This window comes from Fonsecaea pedrosoi (assembly GCF_000835455.1).
Source record: "Fonsecaea pedrosoi CBS 271.37 unplaced genomic scaffold supercont1.6, whole genome shotgun sequence".
Lineage (NCBI taxonomy): Eukaryota > Fungi > Ascomycota > Eurotiomycetes > Chaetothyriales > Herpotrichiellaceae > Fonsecaea > Fonsecaea pedrosoi.
The window spans coordinates 3,110,226-3,131,579 of NW_013550610.1; the positions used below are offsets into that span (position 1 = coordinate 3,110,226).

Consider the following 21,354-nt stretch of genomic DNA (forward strand, 5'->3'; position numbering starts at 1 on the left):
CGTGGGAGGCCGCATGTGTGCCCGTGTGGGAGGCTTGTACAGATTCACTTTCTGATTTCAGTTCATCAAGTTCTGTAACAAAGTATTCAAGTGATTCTGAGTCACATCGATAATTTATTCTTTCTAGATGGACATTGTATGTGGCTCTTCTTCCGTTTCTGCCACTGCCACTGCCACCCGAATGCTCTCCGCCGTATTATCCCAGTTGTGACTACGTGACAGGGCAAGGTGTGACGGGCTATCTAGATAAACGGAGGTGCAATGCCGAATTTCTCGGTGCACAAGTACCGACAATCGACGCGGTCGGACCGCTGGCCCTGTAACTCGACGACGGCCGCCAGAAAACGCGCCATAAAGGCGCTCTGATATATCGGTTTCTGCACCCGCTGGAGCATCTGCACGGCCCAGTTGCCGCCCTCTTGGTCGGCCTCGAGCGCGTAGAAGAAGATGGGCCACATGAACCCCGGGTTCACGGCGGCGTGGTTGCGCGCGACGTTGTCGTCGACGATCCGCCGGACTTGGCGCAGCGCTTCCTGTGCCTCGGGTGTCGGCGTCAGCCATTGTCCGTGCGCGCGGCCGAGGTCGACAATCTCGATCTGATACGCCGCGTTGCACAGGTCGATCAGCGTCGATAGCTCGTCGAGGAGCGGTTCGGGAACGAGAGCCTGGAGCTGGTCCCTGTTCAGCCGTAAAAGGCTCGGCGCCTGCTGCCGCAACAGGGCCAGTTGCTGTCGGATCTTCAGGGCCGTCTGGTCTACTTCGCTTTCGTCGGCCAGGGTGCCCCTCGAGCGGTGATGGCGGTTCAGACCGCAGATCGATGCCCCGATTTGCTGGGTCTGAATGTAGAATTCGAAAAGGGGAGATGCTAGCCCGTCATACAGAATCGATGTTGGAGGAGGATCTCGGTCCAGAAATATCAGACTGGGTGTCAGAGTGGCGGCGTTGTACGAGAACAGATGGCTGACTTTTGCCGACATGAAGCCTCTCCCCCCGAGATGCAGCGCCTTGACGTGTAGTAGCTTCAGCCATGTCTCGATGCGGCATACCACGGGCGGCCACGGCCGCTGCTGGATCCAACGCTCCAGCTTGATCACAAAGGGACCTTCGGATTTCATCATGGTCGGCACAGTGTCTTGCTGAGAGACTACCTCAAAACAAGCCAACAGCGCCATCACGATAAAGGTGAACTCGAGGTCGGGCTCTTGGAACCGCAGCATTTTGGCGTGGTCGGCTTTGGCGGCGTAGTATAGAGAAATGGCATTGGACGTCTCTTGGCCGAGTTCTTCGGCTTCGTAGAGTGCCTCGACGGCTGATATCGCAGAGGCTATGACCGGACTGCGAGCGCTCAGCATGACCATGTAGCGCTTGATGCGTGCCCAGTTTTCTCCGTCAAATGTCGAGATGAATGGAAACTCTACCTTTTCGACAAAGTACGGAAATCGAGCGACAGATGGCAGCATGGTCGTCGCGGGCTCCTCCGTAATGGGGTTTGGTGGAAGGTCCGTGTACGCATCGCCGAGCCCTGACATGGGCGACCCCACAGCAAGCCTGGGTGCGAGTAAAGGGTCTAGGTTGGGATCGGTAGCAGGAAAACCGACGGCGCCCTGGTCTGGTCGTATTACTCCCGAGGTGAGATCGAATGTAGATTGCGACCACGCTTCGTAGGTGACGAACGGTGAGAGTGGGAAGTCCAGTGCTGGAAGGACATCTTGGGCTGTGGCCATGGCTGTTAGAGGGAGAATCCCTTGGTCCATGCTCGTCCGAACCCTCTTGGGACTGCGCTCTAGAATGGCGTCTACGTCTGGGTAGACGCAAACCCGATTAAGTCTACTGCACTAAGAGAGGTCAGTCAGAGGAATCCCACGTATAAATGAGGTGCATGCACAGGTTACTCGTACATTCAGGCAGTTGGGCTTCTCCTCGCTACATTTCACCTTTCTTCCGCGACAAGTGAGACATCCTGTAGGACTCTGGGATTAGCTATTTGCTTTTGAGGCGTAGAATTCAAGAACCATAACACACCGCTCTTAGTGCGTGATTTAGGGAGTCCAGATTGTCCACTCCGACTGTACGAGAAGGTAGAAGTTGTGGAGGGCATTTGGCACGCTTCGAAATTAAAGCTTAGCTTGGGCAGGCGTCGGTCTCCTTGGTCTGAAGCGAAAGGCACGAGTGGTGATATTGAGGAGGGTGAGCAGCAAGAGGGAGAGGCTGAAGAGGCTGGATCCCTGATGATGCCAAGAAAGAAGATGCGGGGTAAAGTAGAGCAGCATCACACCATTCCAGATTTGGGTGATTTCACTTGCTAATTTTGGGCACAAGGCTGAGGTACAAGGCTGGTTGGAGCATCGGTCACCAAGTGGTACGCACGCAATGATCGATCGTGATGACGAATGTTACCAACTCAAGCTCTCTCGAGAGGAGGAAAGAAACTTAGTTCAAAGTTCGCAGTGAGTTAACCGCAGGGCTGACGATCCGACAAACACGACGGACCTTGCCTTAGATCAAAGGCTTATCGCGCAGATGCTTTGCGCCGTGGCATGTCGTTTGCTTGGAAGCGGCTATAACGGCTTCTGAACTTGACAGAATCAATTACCACGCCGAGATTTGGGAAAGACTTTCTGTTTGGCCTCCCATGACGTGAAGAGTAATTGGTGGATCGACCAGGTAGGCTCTACCAACAGTGGAAGTCGTACCCAGTGTCGGAGTGAGTCGGGGTATCGTGTAACAGTAATACGTTGGACGGAGTACTAAACACTTCCTGTGAGCCCCCATGCAACAAACGTTACATTTCTCTTCATTGCTTAGTCACTCATAGCTTCACCTTGGGTGCCTTGTCGCTAGGGCGCCGTCCGTCCAATGGCACCCCCAGTCGGAGGTAGTGACTCACCCAATATCGAGTTTGGTGCACTCGTATGTAGTAATTACCACAGACACGTCTCTCAGCTCCGGTCCAAGCTGTTTGTCCTCTGTCACCAGCTGGAGGACGATGGCCAGCGAGAGAACCACCAACGATGGCGAAGGTCTCGAGCTTCAACAACCAACAACCTCGGGAGACGAGGGGACACCTCGAGAGCAGCTGCGGGATCATGACTATCCAACTGGACTGCGGTTTATCCTTTTGACCATTGGACTGGTATTGACGATTTTCCTGTCGGCCCTGGACACGTCCATCATCTCGACCGCCATACCAAAGATCACGGATCAATTCGGCACGGTCAAGGACGTGGGCTGGTACGGATCGGCGTATACCATTTCTAACGCTGCGTTTCAATCAACGTGGGGAAAGGCTGTAAGTCGACCGTCCAGAGGAACATATATTACGCCGTGATCATGATGGCTGATTGTTGCGAGTGGCAAACAGTATAAATACTTCTCGTTCAAATGGACCTTCCTGCTCACAGTCTCCATCTTCGAGCTAGGCAACGTGATTTGTGCAGTGTCTCCCAGCAGCTCAGTCTTGATCTTGGGAAGAGTCATTGCTGGGATGGGTGGTGGAGGGGCCATGACAGGAGCCTTCATCATCATCGCCTTCAGTGCAAAACCACAATACAGGGCCGCGTATATGGGGGTCCTGGGCTTGACGTTCGGCTGTGCCAGTGTGGTTGGGCCTCTCTTGGGAGGCATCCTCACCGACGGACCCGGCTGGAGATGGTGCTTCTGGTGAGTATTGCGGTTTACGCGGTTTCCCGAGCTATAAAGATTGATGTCTTTTCCAGGATAAGCTTACCCGTTGGAGCCCTGGCGGCGACTACTACAGCTCTCACCGTCAAAGTGCCGTCGGTGCCTGAGTCCATACAGGTCTCGTTAAGAGAGAAGCTGATCTCGTTAGATCTAGCCGGCAGTCTACTTGTCTTGGGTGAGTTGCCTTCTTTGCTAGAACCGAAGTTACTTGAGGAGCTCGGCTAATGCAGGGGTCGTCAATAGGCTCTATGGCTTGCCTGGTGCTCGCACTGGAGAAAGGGGGAGTCTCATCCCCGTGGAGCAACTGGCACGTCGTCACCAGCCTGGTAGGCTTCGTGGCGCTGCTTATCGTTTTCAGCATCAACGAGTGGTGGATGGGCAGTCGCGCCATGATCCAGGCACATTTACTGAAGAAACGATCTATTGCGGTCAGCCTGGTGTTTCAAATTTTTATCGCCGGCCTGTTTTTCCCACTATCTTTTGCGCTGCCGATCCAGTTCCAGTCAGTCGGAAATGCATCGGCGTCAGAAAGTGGAATCCGGCTGATACCTTTGATCCTCGCCGTTTCCGTGTTTACCATGATCGCCAACGGGCTGCTGACCTTTTGGCGGCACTACACGCCTTTCCTCGTGATAGGCGCCATGGCAGGTACGCTAGGGGTGATCATGGTTCACACTCTGGACGCCAGCGCTGGTCTCGGGTCGTGGATAGGCTTTGAGATCTTGACAGGCATGGGTGTGGGTCTTGCTCTCCAGGTGCCAATGATCGCGAATCAGGCGGCGGTAGGGATCGAGGATATGGCCGCCGTGACCTCGTTGACGCTCTTCTGCGAAAACGTGGGGACCTCCATCTTCATCGCAGCCACTGAAGCCGCCTTCACCAACGGGTTGGTCTCGGCTCTAGGGCACAATGTCCCCCAATTGAATCCTGAGATTGTGGTCAATACGGGAGCGACCGAAATCCGGCAGCTGTTTGGCAAGAAGCAAATCCAGGGGATCCTGAGGTCGTACCTGAAAGGCTGCCAGGCCTCTCACCTGGTGCCCATGGCGTGTGGATCAGCTGCCACTCTGGTGTCGATGATTGTTGCAGTGCCGTCGGTGAGTCAGTCATGGGAGAAGTGGAAGCACAAAGCGCATTCTCGGTAAAGAGCCTGGGCGTGGCTCACGGTCACAGTCGCTCGCTAGCTTTGTAGGAACAGACAAGTACGAGGTAGTTTGTCTTGAGTGTGTAAGTTGTGGGTTGTGATTGGGGCAAGACGGAAGTTGCACAGAGGCGGTGTGCGAGCAAAGACTGCGACACCCGTAACCACCTGCAACCACCGCCAACCCCATTACCAAATTCCATCGCCAATCTGCGCCAGTCTACCAGCTTGGCTCCAGTCGTTGTCAATCTATTGCCTGTCTCTGCCATGCCCGCCAATAATGTATCTGTGATCCGTCTGCAGGAGGAGGGACAATACAGACATTACCTTGAGGGGGCTAGGTCATCCGACTACACCACACTACACCGCCGACCTCTACGCACGCATTCCGCCTTTCTCATCCTCCGTCACATGGATTTCTGTTGAGACCCTAGGCCTCTTTGGTCTGGTTTTGCCTTGCCAATGGCAAAATGGCGACATACCGAGATACACTACCGTTCTGCTTGTCGGGGATCTCTCTGGCCGACGCCTTTCAAGATTCCCACTTTGCGTCTCCGTTTCCATGCATCATCAACCGCCCACAAGCGCCCACTTGGTTATTCCTCTTGGACATGTCCACGTCCTGTCGTCCACTCTCCAGAGGCCCAGAGCGAAATACCGCGACCCCTAGGACGTGGCGGCAAAACTCCCCCTCTCTCCATCGCCATCGAGGCTTAGACTCGCACAAGCGTCCCGCCGCGACCAAACGGACCTTCTACTTCGTCTCTAGAGGCAATCTGCGCTTCCCAAACAGGTGAATCCGACCCTGGCATGGCCAGCTTTTTGCTGCAGGTTTGGGCTGGTGACCGATGACCTACTGGTGCATCGACCCTCTTCAGAAAATCTTCGACTTCTAAATTAAATTTATTGTATTGATTTCTCGGTCTGTTCGTTACCCTGCATCTGTTCTCCTTCTGTGTTTCAAACATGGTAGAATGCCCACAGGGTGATTTCGCGGAGACTGTACGAGGTATGGATATAAAGAATTCTTTATGACAACGCCGAGCTGGTCCTCGCCATCAATGCCTGCTTCACCTATTCGATCTCCCGCGCTCTGGTGACAGCAAGAGACTGCACCCACGCCACTTCTCCTTTGTTCTGCGCGCCCAAACGATCCGGAAGCCTTCGTCGGGTCACGTATGCCACAGTTTGGGGACGCCAGGCCCTCTGAGAGACTATTACTCCAGCTTCACCACAGTGCATTTCCACGCCCGAGACTTATGAATGACATGACGACGATACGAATAATGAGCATACGGTACGACATGACGGCCACTTGTGACGACACTGCCGAGGTGTCTGATACCGAGTCCTTCCACTCGGCCACTTCAAATGTCACCAAGAAAAGCTCCAAGCGTTGGAGCTCGCCTGCCCAGAAGGCCGCGATAAAGGCAGATTGCCTGATCCATCATCAAACAGTGCTGAAGAGACCGCGATCGCGGACGGTTTGCTCTCAGTCATCGGCCTCGTCCAAAGCATCCCATCCTCAACACAGTCCTCGACACTCGCGGCACAACTCCGTATCCATCCCCTCCCGACAAAGCAGTCTTGCGAGGAAACGGCGTCGATCGCGTCAGGATTCCATAGCGCTGCATCGCCAGAGCTGCCAGATTTTCTCCTCCCTGGACGGAGTTTTGGCCTTGAGCAGGGACATCACACCACTGCCCAGCGCTTCGACCTCGCGAACAACAACCCGGCATGCATCCATAATCCCCGAGGACACCCTGGACCAGGAGAGTATCCGGCGCATGTGTGAGAAGATCAACGCCAGATTAACGGCTGTTGAGCACCAACAACATGATCAGTCAGACCAATATCCCGACACTTATGGCTTCTCGTACGCTCTCCCAGCCAGCGTCAACGGTCGCTCTCCGACCCTGCACTCGGATGTTATGCCACGGCTGTCCAAAATCAATACCAGATACGCCGAGTCGGCAACTGTCTCTCCCGTTACAAGCCCGGGAAGACCAACCTTGAACACCGTGATATCTTGGACCTCGAATGCAACGCGGCGCGTTGAGTACGAGAAAATCGACCGCGCACACAGCGGTGTCAGGGGTTTCCTCCGCAGAGTCATTCCCCGGTGTTTCCGACCCAAGCATGGACGGAGAGCCTTTTTCACAGGTGAATGTGACGGAGACAGCGTGAGAAGGTTTCGACTGGACGTCAGTGATGATGAAAGTGACGCGGAGCATCACGAGGGAGACGACATTCGCAAGGTTTCCGAAAGTACTACGTTTGAAGTTGAGAAGGGCAGTCCAAGCGTGAAAGTCGAAGTGGGAGCAGAAAAAGAAGACACCCACAGTCGCAAAACTGTCGCCAGGGGTGCCAAAGACGGAGGAGAGCACAAGGATAAAGCTCGAAAATGGTCGTGCTTCGACTTATAACAACACTAGCAGCCGCTTAGGCTTCTGACCTAGGGTGCGACGAGAGCCTCCGGTCGGTCTAGCTGCATCAAACACTTGCAGCAGTCGCATATTGTATTCTTCCGTACGACGATTCCATCGACATGAATTTTCTTTCGATCCTTATGTGCCCGGCAGAGTCAACTTGTCCGTTCATATGATACCATGAGATGCGCTCCTTTCTTTTTGAGGATGACCTGAAGATACCCGTCATGATCAGACTAATCCTGGAGGAATTTCTGGGGTTGTTCAAAATTGTACATAGGAAGCCAGATCAGACAATGAGCTGTAGAACCCTGGTAACGAGACGATGCGGCTCTGGTAATGTCTTGTTCCCGTCCCTCATAAAAAGGTCGATTTGGCTTCCCTTCATCGTGTGAGACCTCGAGTAGCATGATAGTCCAGTGCTTGCTGCTGAGCGTATAAGTCAAGTGGAGGCGCAGGAGGCGCATCTGGGTCGCAGTCTGAGCCCTATGTGTGTGATAATGAAGCCTGCATATCGTCTCCATGATCGGTGTCTGCGCTTATAGTAGGCTTCTTGCTTGCACAAATCCAGGCTGAAGGCTGAGCATAGCATAAGGAATCAAGATACTCGGCCGGGACTCTGGAGGGTGATGAGTCGTGCTCATGCGTCTATGCAGCCTGTGCCCTACGAATTCGTTGGCGTCTTGATCGGCATGCACTTGCTTCGAATCCCAAGCAGCAAAAAAGGTGCACGGTTCCGAGGGTGTCGGTAGAGATTGCAGCTTGCTTGTATGGCTCAAATGAGCCTGAGGGTCCCATCTCTTCATCACCTCACAGCAAGTCAAAGTCATCCAGTTTTTCCCTGTACTCCAAAACCTGCCTCTTGACTTTACTTCCATCGACCCAGGTCACAAAGTCCTCCATGCCCCTTGAGACAAGGAACGCCGGGTCGGTAACCACTTCAGTGCCCACTCTTACATGGCCCTGTTCAACAAACTTATGTGCCGTGGCGACATGTTCCACCATGCCGATGCGGACCATCACTATGCCCAAGCGGCGACGACAGAATGCGCTGACCGTCACGTCCTTTTCCACCGACGACAGCCCGGCGCCTTGGCTGCGGTTCTGCTTCAGGATCCCGATCTGGTGCAATTTTTCAAGCATGACACTCTCCATTTCCACGCGGTACGGATCCGCGGGGTCGAGATTCGACAGTAAGTGCGCGAGCTGTCTCAGGCGACCGCACAGGGCATTGTATTTGGAGTAGTCGAGCGGGTGGGTGAGATGATATCGGCGCCGGATAGCGGCTTCACGATGAGAGGGACCGTCGGATTTGTAGGTGAGGAGGTCGACTTTGCGGAGGAGCCGCTGCTCGTGGTGCTTGAGTTTACGGACCATGATTCTGGAGTAGAAAAAAACCTGAAGGGGGAGTGACGGTGAGTGTCTAAAGTGGTAGGGAATATTGTCCGAAAAAAATAATTTGTTTTGGAGAAGCAGCGGGGATTGGACGGCCGCTTTAAGGCACTCACAGCCTCACAAAATGTGACGAGGCTGTGGTCCAGGGGGGAGGTGTATGCCGACAATAGCTTCGTTGTAGAGCATACTACCTTGATATTGGCTTGTGTCGACGATCAAAGAGCTTTCTTGTCAAATACGCAGCCACTGCGCTGATGATTTACAGCATGGTCCTATAAGCATGGTTGGCTCTGGAGCAGCGAATACGACCCATCGCAAGCTGCACTTACGGTGTATCTGTAACCTTCTGTCTGGACTTCTACAATTAGGATTTTCTGTTCAAGAACGACAAGCCGACGAAAGGTTCAAAAAACTGGCTGTCAGTTCTTCACAGACCTCTGGCGTCCTCTGCACCATCTAGGCGACCGCCCTAAGATTCCCGCATCTAGAACTGTTATGGATCGACGACAGTAGACTTTCCGCGAGATGAGTTTTGTAGAGACACGACACAGAGGTCCTTGACGACAGGCAGGCGACTGACCGACCTGTATTTTGGACAAAGCTGGGCGTTGATGAGATGACATTCTGATCAAGCGTTCACGACAGTCTCACAGATCTTTCAGATGTCGTGTCTTGTTGTGATGACAAGGGCGAATGAATCCAAATTGGTGATGGCCTGGCCAGCCACGAAAACTCGTATGGTGTCTGAGGTTCTGTGTCCACCAGACATTCGACTGGGCAGAGAGCCAGGACGGTGGGATTCATGCTCCCGTGGCCCGAGAATTTGTCCGATCCTATTGATCATGCCTTTCTACTGAATGGCATACCTATCAGTGACCTGTCCAGCTCCATCTTAATGCCGAGGATATACGCTGACTTGTGGATTTTCTACACGAGAACGAAGGATTGCCTTTGCCGTACGCTTGCCGCATATCGCCTCGCTACGACCCAGGCACACAACTCCTGTGGTTTCACCTTGTTTCATTTCCACCCCTTCTGGAGTCGAGTGCCCAGCTTTCAACGTGTAAAATTGGATGCCTGATGTTCCAGGTCCCGCATCGAACATCGAGCCAAAGAGGAGGGGGTGCGGAGTATCTGTCCGGGACATGGATCGTGCTGTGGGATCGTTGCGAGTTTATACCCTCGCTGACCAATTCATGGACAGAGGGGAAAAAACTCTCCCGGACTTAAATTCTTCCTCCTCATTAAGAAGGGCCAGGCATCTCGTACATTAACTCAACACTCCTCAATTAGAGTCTGAACAAACACTGTAACTACTTGTTGTGTGCGAAATCTCTAATCCATTGTGGAACCGCCAATCAAAACTCGCTACCATGAAGGCTATTGTGATGGATGGTGAGCCTGGAAAGGCGTCGTTCGTCACCGACCGGCCTCACCCAAAGCACAGGCCAGGATACGTCCATGTCGATGTCAAAGCGGTTGCGTTGAACCCTACCGACTGGAAACATATTGACTACATGAATGAGAAAGGTCTCCTAGTGGGCTGCGACTACTCTGGAGTGGTTGCAGAGACAGGAACCGGCTACTCGAAACAGTGGAAAGTCGGTGATCGAATCTGTGGCTTCGCGCACGGATGCAATGAGTTGCAGCCTGAAGATGGCGCATTCGCCGAGCGCATCGCAGTCAAGGCTGATGTGCAGATCCGCGTTCCGGACAACATGTCGTTTGAAGAGGCAGCGACATTGGGCGTGGCTGTTATTACTTGTGGGCAAGGACTCTTCCAACAGATGGGCTTGGAAACACCCTCGCAGCCTTCTACCAAAGGCGAGTTCATCCTGATATACGGAGGCAGCTCCGCAACCGGTTCCATTGGGATCCAATTTGCAAAGCTGTAAGTGCGAAATGCCATTGTGGGACTGGTTGGTGCTGACCTGATAGGGCTGGATATAAACCCATTACTACATGCTCTCCACGTAACTTTGATCTGGTCAAATCGTTGGGAGCAGTCGCCGCCTTTGACTACAATGATCCAGAGTGTGCGACCAAGATCAAGGAATATACCAATAATGATCTCAAGTATATCTGGGATACCATCTCCCTGCCCCAAACAGCCAAGCTCTGTTCAGAGGTGATTTCATCTGGAGGGAATTATGGCGCGATTTTGAATGTCGAATTCCCCCGGACAGATGTCAAGACCACCTTCAATTTGGGATACACTGCGACCGGAGAACCCGTGAAGAAGCGCTTTTTCGAGAGCCAAGACAACACCAAGGACTTCGAGTTTATGAAAAAGTGGATTGAAGAGGTCGAACCCATTTTGGAGCACGGACGCCTGAAGGTTCATCCTCCCAAGGTGGGTAAGGGCCTCGAGCACGTCTTGGAAGGATGTGATTTGTTGAGACACGACAAAGTGAGTGGGCAAAAGTTGGTGTATGTCTTGTAAGGACGGGGAAGGAGATTCTTGTCGTCGGGTCAGGCTGAATGATTTTCCTGGTCGTCGTCGTCATCGCTAGCCTTGTCCGATGAAGGGGCCGAGGAGAGGGGTTGTGTTTCCACACAATACCGAGTAATGATTTACAACAAAGTCAGCCTTGCTAGCGTCAAAAGCGCGAGGGAGGGTAATCCAATCTGAGGTCAACATGAGGGCGAATACCTTTTCCTGATTTCCACTGAACTGGGTGGGAGATTGATAGTCGCACTGCCTCGCTCGCAACTGGACGCGTGTTGGGATGATCTGTGCCTCGTACTCGGTAAATGTTGGCTGTGGTGTTGTGGTGCCTGCAGGTGTGGAGGAGATTGGGAATTGTCCCTGTCATTTAACGGTCAAACCAACGCAGAGTTGTCAGGATTTATGTCATTTGAATCTGTGCCTCCAGACGCCCTGGGCGGTGGTGCCGCCCCTAAACTCATACACATCTTGCCCGTAGCTGTCACTTTGACCACTGCGCGCACCCACTTGACACCCCCCAAGAGGCCCCGCCATCCCCTACGCCGTGCCTGCTCAAGTACCTGGCTTGTTTGTTATTGGGCACTCTAGCCTCGCCCTGCCAAGTTTGGGCTGCGGCCATCTTCCTTCCGCCCCATGACGCAGTCATCCTGCACCTGCTTTCAAGCCCATGATGCCGCCATCTGCGGCCATGTTTGAAGCTTGCTGCTGAGCCATGACAGCAACCGTGGCTGTGACGCTGGATTCGCGTTCCAGTGACTCTGTTCTTCTTGTAGTCATTGAACAATCTGAACCATTATCGTCAGGGCACGAGGAGATCGTCGCTTGACCAAGTCCTACTCATACCCCATCACATGGTGCCCATTTATCACTTTATCCCAGGGCCACGTAAACAGTTCCTGCTGGCAATTTCTTAACTTTTCCATGTGCTCAAAAGGTTCTTCTACTGTGCCCCGGAGATGAGTGCTTAACCTCCTTTCCCTCCTTCCCTTTGCTCTTGTTGGCCATCCGTCAAACATGTCTACCCACGATGTTGTCGCAAATGTGCAAGAGAAATATGCGGACAAACCTGCGGTCGTCCCCGAGTCCAATGGCGATATCAAAGTCCCCAAGATCAGTGTCGATGCTCCGGCCTCACCAGGCGACTCGACATCCCCGGCGGGACAACTCTTGACGGGCAAACAAGAGCACTATCTCAAACGAGAACTCATCTCCCGCCAGGTCTCGGAAGAGATCACCGAATTGAGCAGTCCGACAGCCCTTCAACGCTTTGGTGCTCCTTTCCGTTCACAATATGGCGAAGTCTCCCCCATGGACTCTGAGTTGCCAATCCTGCGGTATATCTTTGTCAATCACGTCCGCAATTTCCCCTTCCTCGACCAGGCGAAAGAGAAGGAATTTTGGCAGGACAAGTTACAGACGTTCCTTGAGTCTTTTGCCAGCAAATACATCTCTTCATCGGAAGACAGGCTGGAAGAAACCAAAAGGAGGAAGTTGGCAAGGAAGTCCGAAAAGTTGGTGGAGCTGATGATGGTTTCTGGTGTACCCACGGCCTCTGGTTATGAAGAGAGAATACGTTTCGCCGAGATGGAAGTTGTGGAGCGTGGTGCGAATGAACAAGGCCTGGTTGTGAATATTCCAGAAGGAAACTACATCAACAATTGGGATATCAATGTGGCTGGTGTGAGGATCACCTCAGTCAAGCGAACCGTTCGCTATCATCAGCACGCCGAGTTCCTGATACGAGTCAAAAGACCCGACCAGCCAGAAATATACATCGGAAGACGGTACGGTGATTTCGTAAAGCTTCACAAAAGGCTTCGGACTGAGATGCCGGGTAAGATTCTCCCACCTTTACCAAGGAAGAACAAATCCTCCACGTTCACGTCTGTTCTGCCGTCAGGTGATGACGATACTTCATCGGTGTCTTCTGTCTCTACTGGAGTCAGTGTAGAGGATTCTGGGAGGAATCTTCTCGTTCACCGACGTTTGAAGTCATCCAACTCCTTGAGTCCTAATCTCGGGTCCGGCTCACCCAAGTCATCAGCAACCCCGAGGAGTCTCTCCAGAGAAAGAGGAACCAGCCCAAGCCCGCAGACTGTTCGTCTACATCGAGAAGATCAAAGAGTCTCACTGCGAGCTTTCTTGAGGACTCTCTTGCAAAACCCCAATATTGCACAGTCGAAATCAATGACTGATTTCCTGACTCTTCAACCTATCAGTCTCAACGAAGAGGAACTAGAAGACATCGAACGACGAAAAGAGATGGACGCAAGGCGGTTGGAAGAGCAGAGGAAGTTCTACGATATCGCCAGGAAACGAGCAGCAGAGCTTGACACCTACATGGAGAAATTCCGAAGAAATATCGTCGAGGCTAATGGTTTGACCAAACTATTCGCTGAGATACGAAGCAAAGACAAGCTTGCAGATTTAAGCCCCGAGTATCAAAAATTCGCAGAATGGCTCAGGATAGAAGTGGCAGCCACCATCTACCATCTATTCCTGGCAGAAGATAACTCCCCCGAGTTGTTTGCCCAGGCGAAACGAATACATTCTCTGGTGCCGTATACGGTGCTGAAGAACGTGATTCGAATAGCAAACCCTGCAGCAGTCATGTCTGGTGTTCTGGATCTCTTTCTGGCGCAACCCTTCGGCGCAAGATCACTATTACAACGAATTTTTGCCCAGACCCTAGCAGATGGAATCCGACAGTTCCAGAGATCTATCGATGGTGTCGCCGGACAAGTGGGAGACCCAGTCTTGGTCAACAAAATCAAAGCATTCGTCGACAGTCCCGAAGAAACCAAGAACCTCCTCCGAGCAGAGGCGGAGACAGAACAAATTGACCTTGTCGTGGCGATTCTCAGGTCAGAACAATTCGAACCTGAACTTACGCCGCCACAGATTCAACGGGTCTACAACGCATGGGTAGCGTGGAACAGTGCAGTGGAAAACGAAGACGAAGAACTTAAACAAGGCGCTGAAATGTTCTCACACCTCAAGCAGCTTCTCAAGTTAATGACTCGGCAACGTGACAAGGCTATGATGGCAGCTATGATCGAGGAGCCTAATACTCTCCAGCTGTTCCGTGATCTATTCACCATATTCTACGAACCTTTAATCCGGGTGTACAAATCTGCAAATGTCTACAACTCCATCACGGACTTTGCGCGCTTCGCCGACGACGCCATCAAAACGGTCGAAATCGCACAGAGGCAAGACGTGTCAGCCGACCCAAATCAGACTGTTCAGTCTTTCATCGATCTTTGTGCTAGACACGAAGATAACTTGTATAAATTCATCCACGAAGTCCATACTCACGATAACGGCCTGTTTACCGCCTTGATGGGCTGGATTGAGGGCATCCTCGAGTTCCTCCGGAAAGGCCCCAGGAGCGGCGGGAAACTGGATATGAATGCGATCTTGCAAGGGGCGCTAGACATGGGGGCGGTGGACAGGGAGATCATCATCACAGAGGTCGATGAGTTGATCAAGTGGCAAGAGGCGCGAAAGAAATGGCATAGTGATAAGACGAGGCAGAAAATGGCCGCCGAGGGAACAGGGTCTGCCAATTCTTCAGAAGCAGCCACGGGGATGCCGGGGGCCAACTTCCGGAGTAGCGATTTCGGATTGCATGAGGTGAGTTTCTCTTCCACTCCTGACTTGGTTGCCGCCTCTTTAAAAGGTGCCGCCTCTGATACTGGATTTATGCTGACGGATTTGGTAACGTTGCAGGGCGATCTAATGGACCTCAGCATTTCCGACGAAGAGGATGACCTTGACTCCGAAGAAGAAGATGCAGAAGACGATCTCGACCCTCTCTCGGCTGAACGTCGTCGCCGTAGAAAGGCACAAGACAGGCTGAGAAGGAGTGCCGGCGAGCCTGTCAAGCCCGAGGTCAGCGAGGTACTGAAGCTACGCGAGTCATTTGTGGCAATGCTGAGAGCTGTTCTGAGTGATTAAATGGGCGACAATGGGCCGACCATCAAGTCAGAGGTGACTTAGCATGGTTGGTCGTGGCCTGCATTGAATGGACCAGTCTTAAAGGCAAGCATAGAATACCCCTGGAGGCCTGCTACGCCGGGCATATGCGGAACGATCATAAACGGGTGGATCGTGGTACACGTTACATATATCTGCATTCTGTCTTTGACCATCCTCCTGCTGTCCCCGTAAAGAGCCTAGTCACATTGTAAGAAGCACAGATGAGGTGTCGATAGTTTGCTACCCAACAAATGAGACGACGACTGTCCCGAGTCGTGGGATCAGTTCTAGAAATCTAAGCTTCAAGCTCTAAGTCGGGAGAGAACAGAGATCATGAGACCAGCTAGCTTATCGGCGTATACTGCCTATCAAACATGTGTACAAGCACTTGTACAATCGTCAAAGAGCCGGTCGATTCATCTTTCGTTGCCGGATATGTACCTGAGGCACGGGAGAGGGAGAAGCAAAGATCGAGATGAAGATCGACAATGGATGGCAATGACCGAGTGAAAATGGTTCTGGAACAGGAAAGCGGCACGGGGCGTGTGTGATGTGGTCGATCATGTGTGGGAGGAGACCACCAGCCGGTCCAAAGAGACAGCCAATTGATCAAGAACAACATGACGAACGACGAGAACCTTGGTCGCACCCACGGCGCACAGGTGTAATGCCCATGTGTCAGCTCGTGGACTATATTCGTCACTGAGGGCAAGAAGAATTCGGCTCGCTCGCCAGGCTGTCTGCTGCGTGACGACGATTCCAAGGATACGAAGACCCTCACGCAGTATCACCTTGACCTCACGGCTGTTCATTCATAGACGCCACTTCCTGTCGACTTGTCCTATCAGGCAGGGCTGGTGTCGTTGACGGCCCCATACATCGAGTGCTGGACCTGCGGGGTCAAGGCTCTGACATGTGCTCCTCTCGGCGAGTCTGTTGAGATAATATGTTTGAAGCCAAGTCCACATTCATCTCGTGCTGGTGTCAAGCCAGGCAGACATACGCCAGACGAAGCTCGACGAACATGTGAACTATCTGATGGATTTTCCTCCAAGTGGACGAATCACAAAATTCCACAGGGAAAACAATGCTGTTGGCCAGCTTGATTGGCCGCCACTAGGGAAACAATCAGCGGCTCGAGTCAGGGACTGAAGAGTGATATGGTGTCTCATTGGGGGAGACTGTGTTATTTTCCGGAAATTCCTGGTAGATGATTGGAGATGAGGACAAAAGGGGCTACAAGTACAAGTCCCAAGTACGAGATAGACTCGGAGCAATTTGGTGACCAAAACTATGGTAGCCGTGGTGTGATTCGCGTCTGCGACGATCGAAGGCGGTCGAGGGACTCGAGGACTCGAGGTTGACCGACGAGAAAGGTAGTACCGGGTAGGAAGTGTTGCAACAAGGGAGATCAGGGCAGGCAGGGCATCACGCAACAGCGCATCCGGAGACGATGGCCTGATTGGACTGGTTATGGTGATGGAATTTTTAAGCGAAGGACTTGTGGTGGAAACGCATGCAACGTCGCCGCTGACACATAAACCCGGATGAGGGTGGAGGGCGAGGAGGCGAGGGACGAGAGAGGATACCTTGCGTTGTAACGGGTTAGTACAAGGCCTCGGTAGGTCCTGCGCAAGAAAGAGAAGGACAAGAAGGGAAAACAGAAGAGAAAACTGAGGTGGCAGGGCAGCGGAAGGCAGGGAAGTCCAGGGCCGCGCAGGATGCGGTGAAAGCTGCCGAGCAAAAGAGCAGAAGCCCGGTCACATGATGTGGACACAAAGGTTTTTTTTTGCTTCTGTTGCGTCAGCCCTGCAGCCTGCGCCCTTCTGATGGCCCTTGGGATGGTTATCTGTGCGAGGTGATGATACAGCGAAGGGATTCGTAGCGAGTGGTGTGTCGAGGTAAGGAGTACAGGTATACTAACAAGTATACAGTCACTTTGCGGCCCAGTCCTTGATTGCGAGTTACTCGGTACTTCGGTACAACGACTTGACACTCATTCAGCTTCCAAGTTTGTTGAGGAAAATCCTGTGTGCAAAACTAGTCCCATAATGGGATAGCCCGGCTGTGGACCCACCGGGTCACGAGGATCTTCCTTGGTTGGCTCTTTGTCTCGACCAAGCAAATTCAAGCGAGCAGAAAAACCTTGAGACCTCGTAGTGACTTTCGTAGTAGACAGTAGTACGCACTTCGGACAGTAGTAGTGCGAAGTGTTGCTTTTCTTTTCGGGGGGCCCTGGTACCCTGCAGCTGGTCGCCGAACATCCCATCCCCCATTCTCAAGGGAAACAAACCTTGGAACCGAGTCAACTGAGCACAAGCCGCGCCCCCTCAGCCGCCCACTCATCCTCTGGCTTTTTCCTCCCTCCCTTTTGTATCGCCCAATCGCCCCTCGCCTGCTGGTTTCAACTTCACCTCCTTCACCCAATCACCCAATCATCCTCCAGCCGGGCCGACTACTCTGTCGTCTTGCCATTCCACTCACCACTCACACATTGTCTTTGCTCGCTACCGCAAGGAGCACGCAACGCACGACATCATCTCCGCCGCTTTGCTCTTCAACGTGGGGCCGCCCAGTCTCACGAGTGCGCGAGTCGAATCAAAAGGTGATCAAAAAAGAAAAGCAAAAAGCCCCGAACCAACCCGAGGCCAGGCGGCTCTCCAGCCTACCTACCTAAGCCTACCAAACACACCCAAAGCTCAGCCAAAACGTGTGGCCGAATCATCTCCCTCGTCTCCCTCAACCTGGTCGACTGCATCATCAAATTTGATTCGACTGCTCTCTCCACGATCCACGTTGCTGGTAAACATTCACCACCTATCACCATTCACCCTCAACTCGATCCCGTAGAGCCTTGCGCGCATCGAAGCATATTGAAAAAAAAAATAAACACATCAATAACTACGGTGGACAGAAATTGCTACACTGCTGTACTCGTGTATGCGCGCACGCCGGCGGGTGATCTCATCAGCCCCCCCGAGGACAAGCGCAACAAGCCATCCATCAGCCCGACAAGCCATCAACACAACCCCCCTCCCACCCAACCCCAGTCACCTAGGCCAGCTCTGCAATCTGCAAGCCCACCCACTACTGCCATTACTCACCGCGGTAAACCTCCCGCCTCACCGCTGGCAATCTATCTATCACAACACGCAAAATTGACTGACACGCATCACCGATTGACTGACCGACCGCCAGTCCCGTGTCCCCAAAAAACACAGTCCTCCACCGCCGCACTTCCCGCTACCGCCATTGACAGCGCTTCAACCCCAGCCGCACATTATTTGGCAAAAACTCCCACGTCACTGTCGCTCTGTAACAATCGCGAGCGCCTCAAACTTCGATCTCGCTCGGGGTCTGTCGTCTCTTGTATCAAGAACGCGTCGGTGACCAGCTTCATCCTTGTCGCGGGCGCAGAAACCGGCACCTGCGCATCTCGCGCCAACTAGAATCTTGTAAATTCAACCAGCTTCATTTTGTGGGCAGCAACTTTGATCGGGCTGTCGCATCACTTGGGCACGACCCGTGGTTGTTCCGAGAGACCACAACAGATCCCACAAATCTTCCCCTCTCCAACAAGACCAGAAATTTCATCATCTACAAGAATAGATACTGGCTGGCCGTCTCCGGGTTTGCCTGTTGACAGTGTGGGACGGAACTAAGAGGTGAGTGCATGGAGTTGCCAACACATCACTGCATGCGCGCCTCCAATCGATTGCTACATAACCATTCCCACCCGACCCCATCCTCCAATAATCGTCTTTGCGCTCTACCAGAGCCAATACTGATTCACACTGTCCTCAGTACGTAGTCTGGCAATCGAATCGCAGCTTACCTTCCTTCCGCGCCCTCGAATCATTCCTCTCAGACGCCCGCAATCCAAACAAATCCATTCCAGCCTGCGGCGCGTCGCATCAAAGCTTCGGGAAAGCGGGAAGCACCGCCAAAAACAACGGCGACGACGAGGAACGACAACAACGTTGACCGGCGGAGCAAGTAGGAGAAAGAGCTGGAAAAACAGTGCCTGCTGCGTGACGTCCTCAAGTCAGGCATCCTCGTCCCGCGCCACACTCTGCTTCCCTCGAGAGCAGAAGTGACAACTCATCAACAGCGCTAGACCCCAGCTTCTCCTGCAAAGAAGCCCAATCTGAGGCGAACTCAGCCCGGGTGTCGACGGTTGCAGCAACATCCCGGACCCTATCTCGCCTCATTTGTTGACTTGTCTTTGTCAATATAGTGAGTGGACCGCTGGGTTCGACTCCTTCGACAATTCTCAGACCCAGTCTGCTCATCATCTGCTCTATTACCAGCGAAGGTCAGTATTGGTGCTTTGCCGGCGATCCAGTGACCGCCGTGAGCTGCGCTAGCAACTAACGCAAGGAACCAGGCTCCAACCTACCGCTGTTAGACCCTCCTATCAGAGTGTCGAGGCGCCGTTGTTGCAACATTTCAAGGCACAACAGCCCCCAGAGAGCGCGTCTCAACTATTCGACCATCACCTTTTGCGGCCTTGCTCGACCTCTTAACTGCCCAGCTTAGCCTCCGGAGACCTGCGTCCTCCCGTACGCGCGACAGCTGAGGCGATCCAAGCAAGTCCATTCTCTGCGGGCCGAGAACCTTCTCTATCTCTGCAGCCCCGAAATCCATCACCAGTACTGAGCGAGACGTGCCATCTTCGTAGCGAAAGACGTGTACATGATGGAATATCCCCCTCAGTATCAGCAACACACCCAGCATCCTCATATGCAGGGAGGTTATCAAACGTCGCCTCAGAGTGCCGGTCCGGGTTCGCTCCAGTCTCCATCCGGCCCTCAATCGCATATGCAACAACACAACCCCAATCAAGCCTCTCCCATCCTCCCTTCCCAAAGCCAGAATCACTATCAACCTCAGTCGGCTGGTGGTGTCCATCAATCCATTGCTTATCCGCAATATGGTGTCGGTACGGGAATGACACAAGGTTATGGCATATCGCCGACTCAAGCTGCGGCCATGGCTACCGCGGCGGCATCAGGTGAGTCTACCCCTTCTCCCGGAGCATCTTGAGAACGATGGCGATCCATTTCCTAACACTTGAATACAGGACAAATGCCGCCCCTACCTTCCACTGTGAGCATGCCCCAAGCAGGACAGATGAATCAACAGAGACGCATGAGCCAACATATCACGAGTCCTCATGGCCAAGTCTCCCAGCCTGTTCTGAATCATAACATGCCACGACAACCGGTTCCTCCTACAATGCCTCCTCCGCAACAACCTGTACAGCCACCACAGGAAGAAATCGTAGCGGGAAGTGCAGAGGAGTCTCCATTGTATGTCAATGCGAAACAGTTCCATCGCATTCTCAAACGCCGTGTTGCTCGACAGAAGCTTGAAGAGCAGTTGAGGCTCACATCCAAAGGTCGTAAGCCGTACCTTCACGAGTCGAGACACAATCACGCTATGCGACGACCTCGTGGTCCCGGCGGTCGGTTCTTGACGGCCGATGAAGTCGCAGCATTGGAGAAGAATCAAGGTGAGGGCACCGAGAACGGAACGCCCGTGACCAAGAAAGCCGACAACGTGTCTTCGGGCACCAAGAGAAAGGCGGGCCCTTCCGACAACGAAACCCCGGTCAAGAGATCGAAGCTCGCCAGTGAGAGTGCCGAAGAAGAGGATGACGATGACGGTGAGGAGGACACGGGCTGAGCCTGATGTTTTCCGGAAGCCACATTGGACATTCTTTTCCCATCTCTTTCATTTGTCTTGCATACTAAGGGGGGGCCTGCCACTTTAGCAAGCGTTGTTTCGTCTGGGGATGGGAGAGAAGCATCGTCTGGGTGGGAGGTCTTTTGGATTTCAATGACTTGCTGGATCTCGCAGGGTTAATCCGTTCATCACCCTCAACTTTTCCTTTGTCCATCAATATCAAACATTACAGAGAGTATGGGCTCACGCCAGGACACGTCAAACCTATCGTCACCAGCTGACGAATTTTCATTTCCAATCTGCCTCTGACGCCCTGGGGTTGGCGGCAAAAGCTACCGTCTTCTCGTCACAACAACAAGAACCCGCCCACCGCGACGACCAGCCGTCTACTATCAGACACCCGCATCATCTTTGATCACACCGCCTGTCGCTTCCGAACGCAATTTGCTTTCCACTGTTGGTTTTAACGACCGAGACTTTTCTTTTTGCTACATATCCACGCACATACCATGGTGTCGGAAGTAATGTATGTGGAACAGGCTTTGGAATGACCACGAAAGGAGCTGGCAACAGTGTTCGTGTCCCTTGCC

The 21,354-nt window shown here is 52.9% G+C and overlaps 7 protein-coding genes across 7 annotated transcripts; 5 read left to right on the forward strand and 2 right to left on the reverse strand.

The window, feature by feature from the left end:
* Positions 1 to 242: 242 nt before the first annotated feature.
* On the reverse strand, positions 243 to 1,724 carry Z517_09958 (uncharacterized protein; the record flags this gene model as incomplete). Its single annotated transcript, XM_013425866.1, has 1 exon — positions 243 to 1,724. The coding sequence occupies one exon, from the start codon at positions 1,722 to 1,724 to the stop codon at positions 243 to 245; it is 1,482 nt and encodes a 493-aa protein (XP_013281320.1).
* A 1,262-nt stretch (positions 1,725 to 2,986) lies between these two features.
* Z517_09959 (uncharacterized protein) lies at positions 2,987 to 4,826 on the forward strand (the record flags this gene model as incomplete). The annotated part of the gene is made up of 4 exons (XM_013425867.1): positions 2,987 to 3,289; positions 3,362 to 3,660; positions 3,717 to 3,856; positions 3,925 to 4,826. 4 exons carry the CDS (start codon positions 2,987 to 2,989, stop codon positions 4,824 to 4,826), a joined length of 1,644 nt encoding a protein of 547 aa, XP_013281321.1.
* Positions 4,827 to 6,126: 1,300 nt separating this feature from the next.
* Positions 6,127 to 7,248, forward strand: Z517_09960 (uncharacterized protein; the record flags this gene model as incomplete). Its single annotated transcript, XM_013425868.1, has 1 exon — positions 6,127 to 7,248. One exon carries the CDS (start codon positions 6,127 to 6,129, stop codon positions 7,246 to 7,248), a length of 1,122 nt encoding a protein of 373 aa, XP_013281322.1.
* An 813-nt stretch (positions 7,249 to 8,061) lies between these two features.
* Positions 8,062 to 8,628, reverse strand: Z517_09961 (uncharacterized protein; the record flags this gene model as incomplete). The annotated part of the gene is made up of 1 exon (XM_013425869.1): positions 8,062 to 8,628. The coding sequence occupies one exon, from the start codon at positions 8,626 to 8,628 to the stop codon at positions 8,062 to 8,064; it is 567 nt and encodes a 188-aa protein (XP_013281323.1).
* A 1,391-nt stretch (positions 8,629 to 10,019) lies between these two features.
* On the forward strand, positions 10,020 to 11,089 carry Z517_09962 (uncharacterized protein; the record flags this gene model as incomplete). Its single annotated transcript, XM_013425870.1, has 2 exons — positions 10,020 to 10,537; positions 10,585 to 11,089. The coding sequence occupies 2 exons, from the start codon at positions 10,020 to 10,022 to the stop codon at positions 11,087 to 11,089; spliced, it is 1,023 nt and encodes a 340-aa protein (XP_013281324.1).
* Positions 11,090 to 12,109: 1,020 nt separating this feature from the next.
* Z517_09963 (uncharacterized protein) lies at positions 12,110 to 15,055 on the forward strand (the record flags this gene model as incomplete). Its single annotated transcript, XM_013425871.1, has 1 exon — positions 12,110 to 15,055. One exon carries the CDS (start codon positions 12,110 to 12,112, stop codon positions 15,053 to 15,055), a length of 2,946 nt encoding a protein of 981 aa, XP_013281325.1.
* A 4,719-nt stretch (positions 15,056 to 19,774) lies between these two features.
* Positions 19,775 to 20,764, forward strand: Z517_09964 (transcriptional activator hap2; the record flags this gene model as incomplete). The annotated part of the gene is made up of 2 exons (XM_013425872.1): positions 19,775 to 20,090; positions 20,160 to 20,764. 2 exons carry the CDS (start codon positions 19,775 to 19,777, stop codon positions 20,762 to 20,764), a joined length of 921 nt encoding a protein of 306 aa, XP_013281326.1.
* Between the last annotated feature and the right edge of the window lie 590 nt (positions 20,765 to 21,354).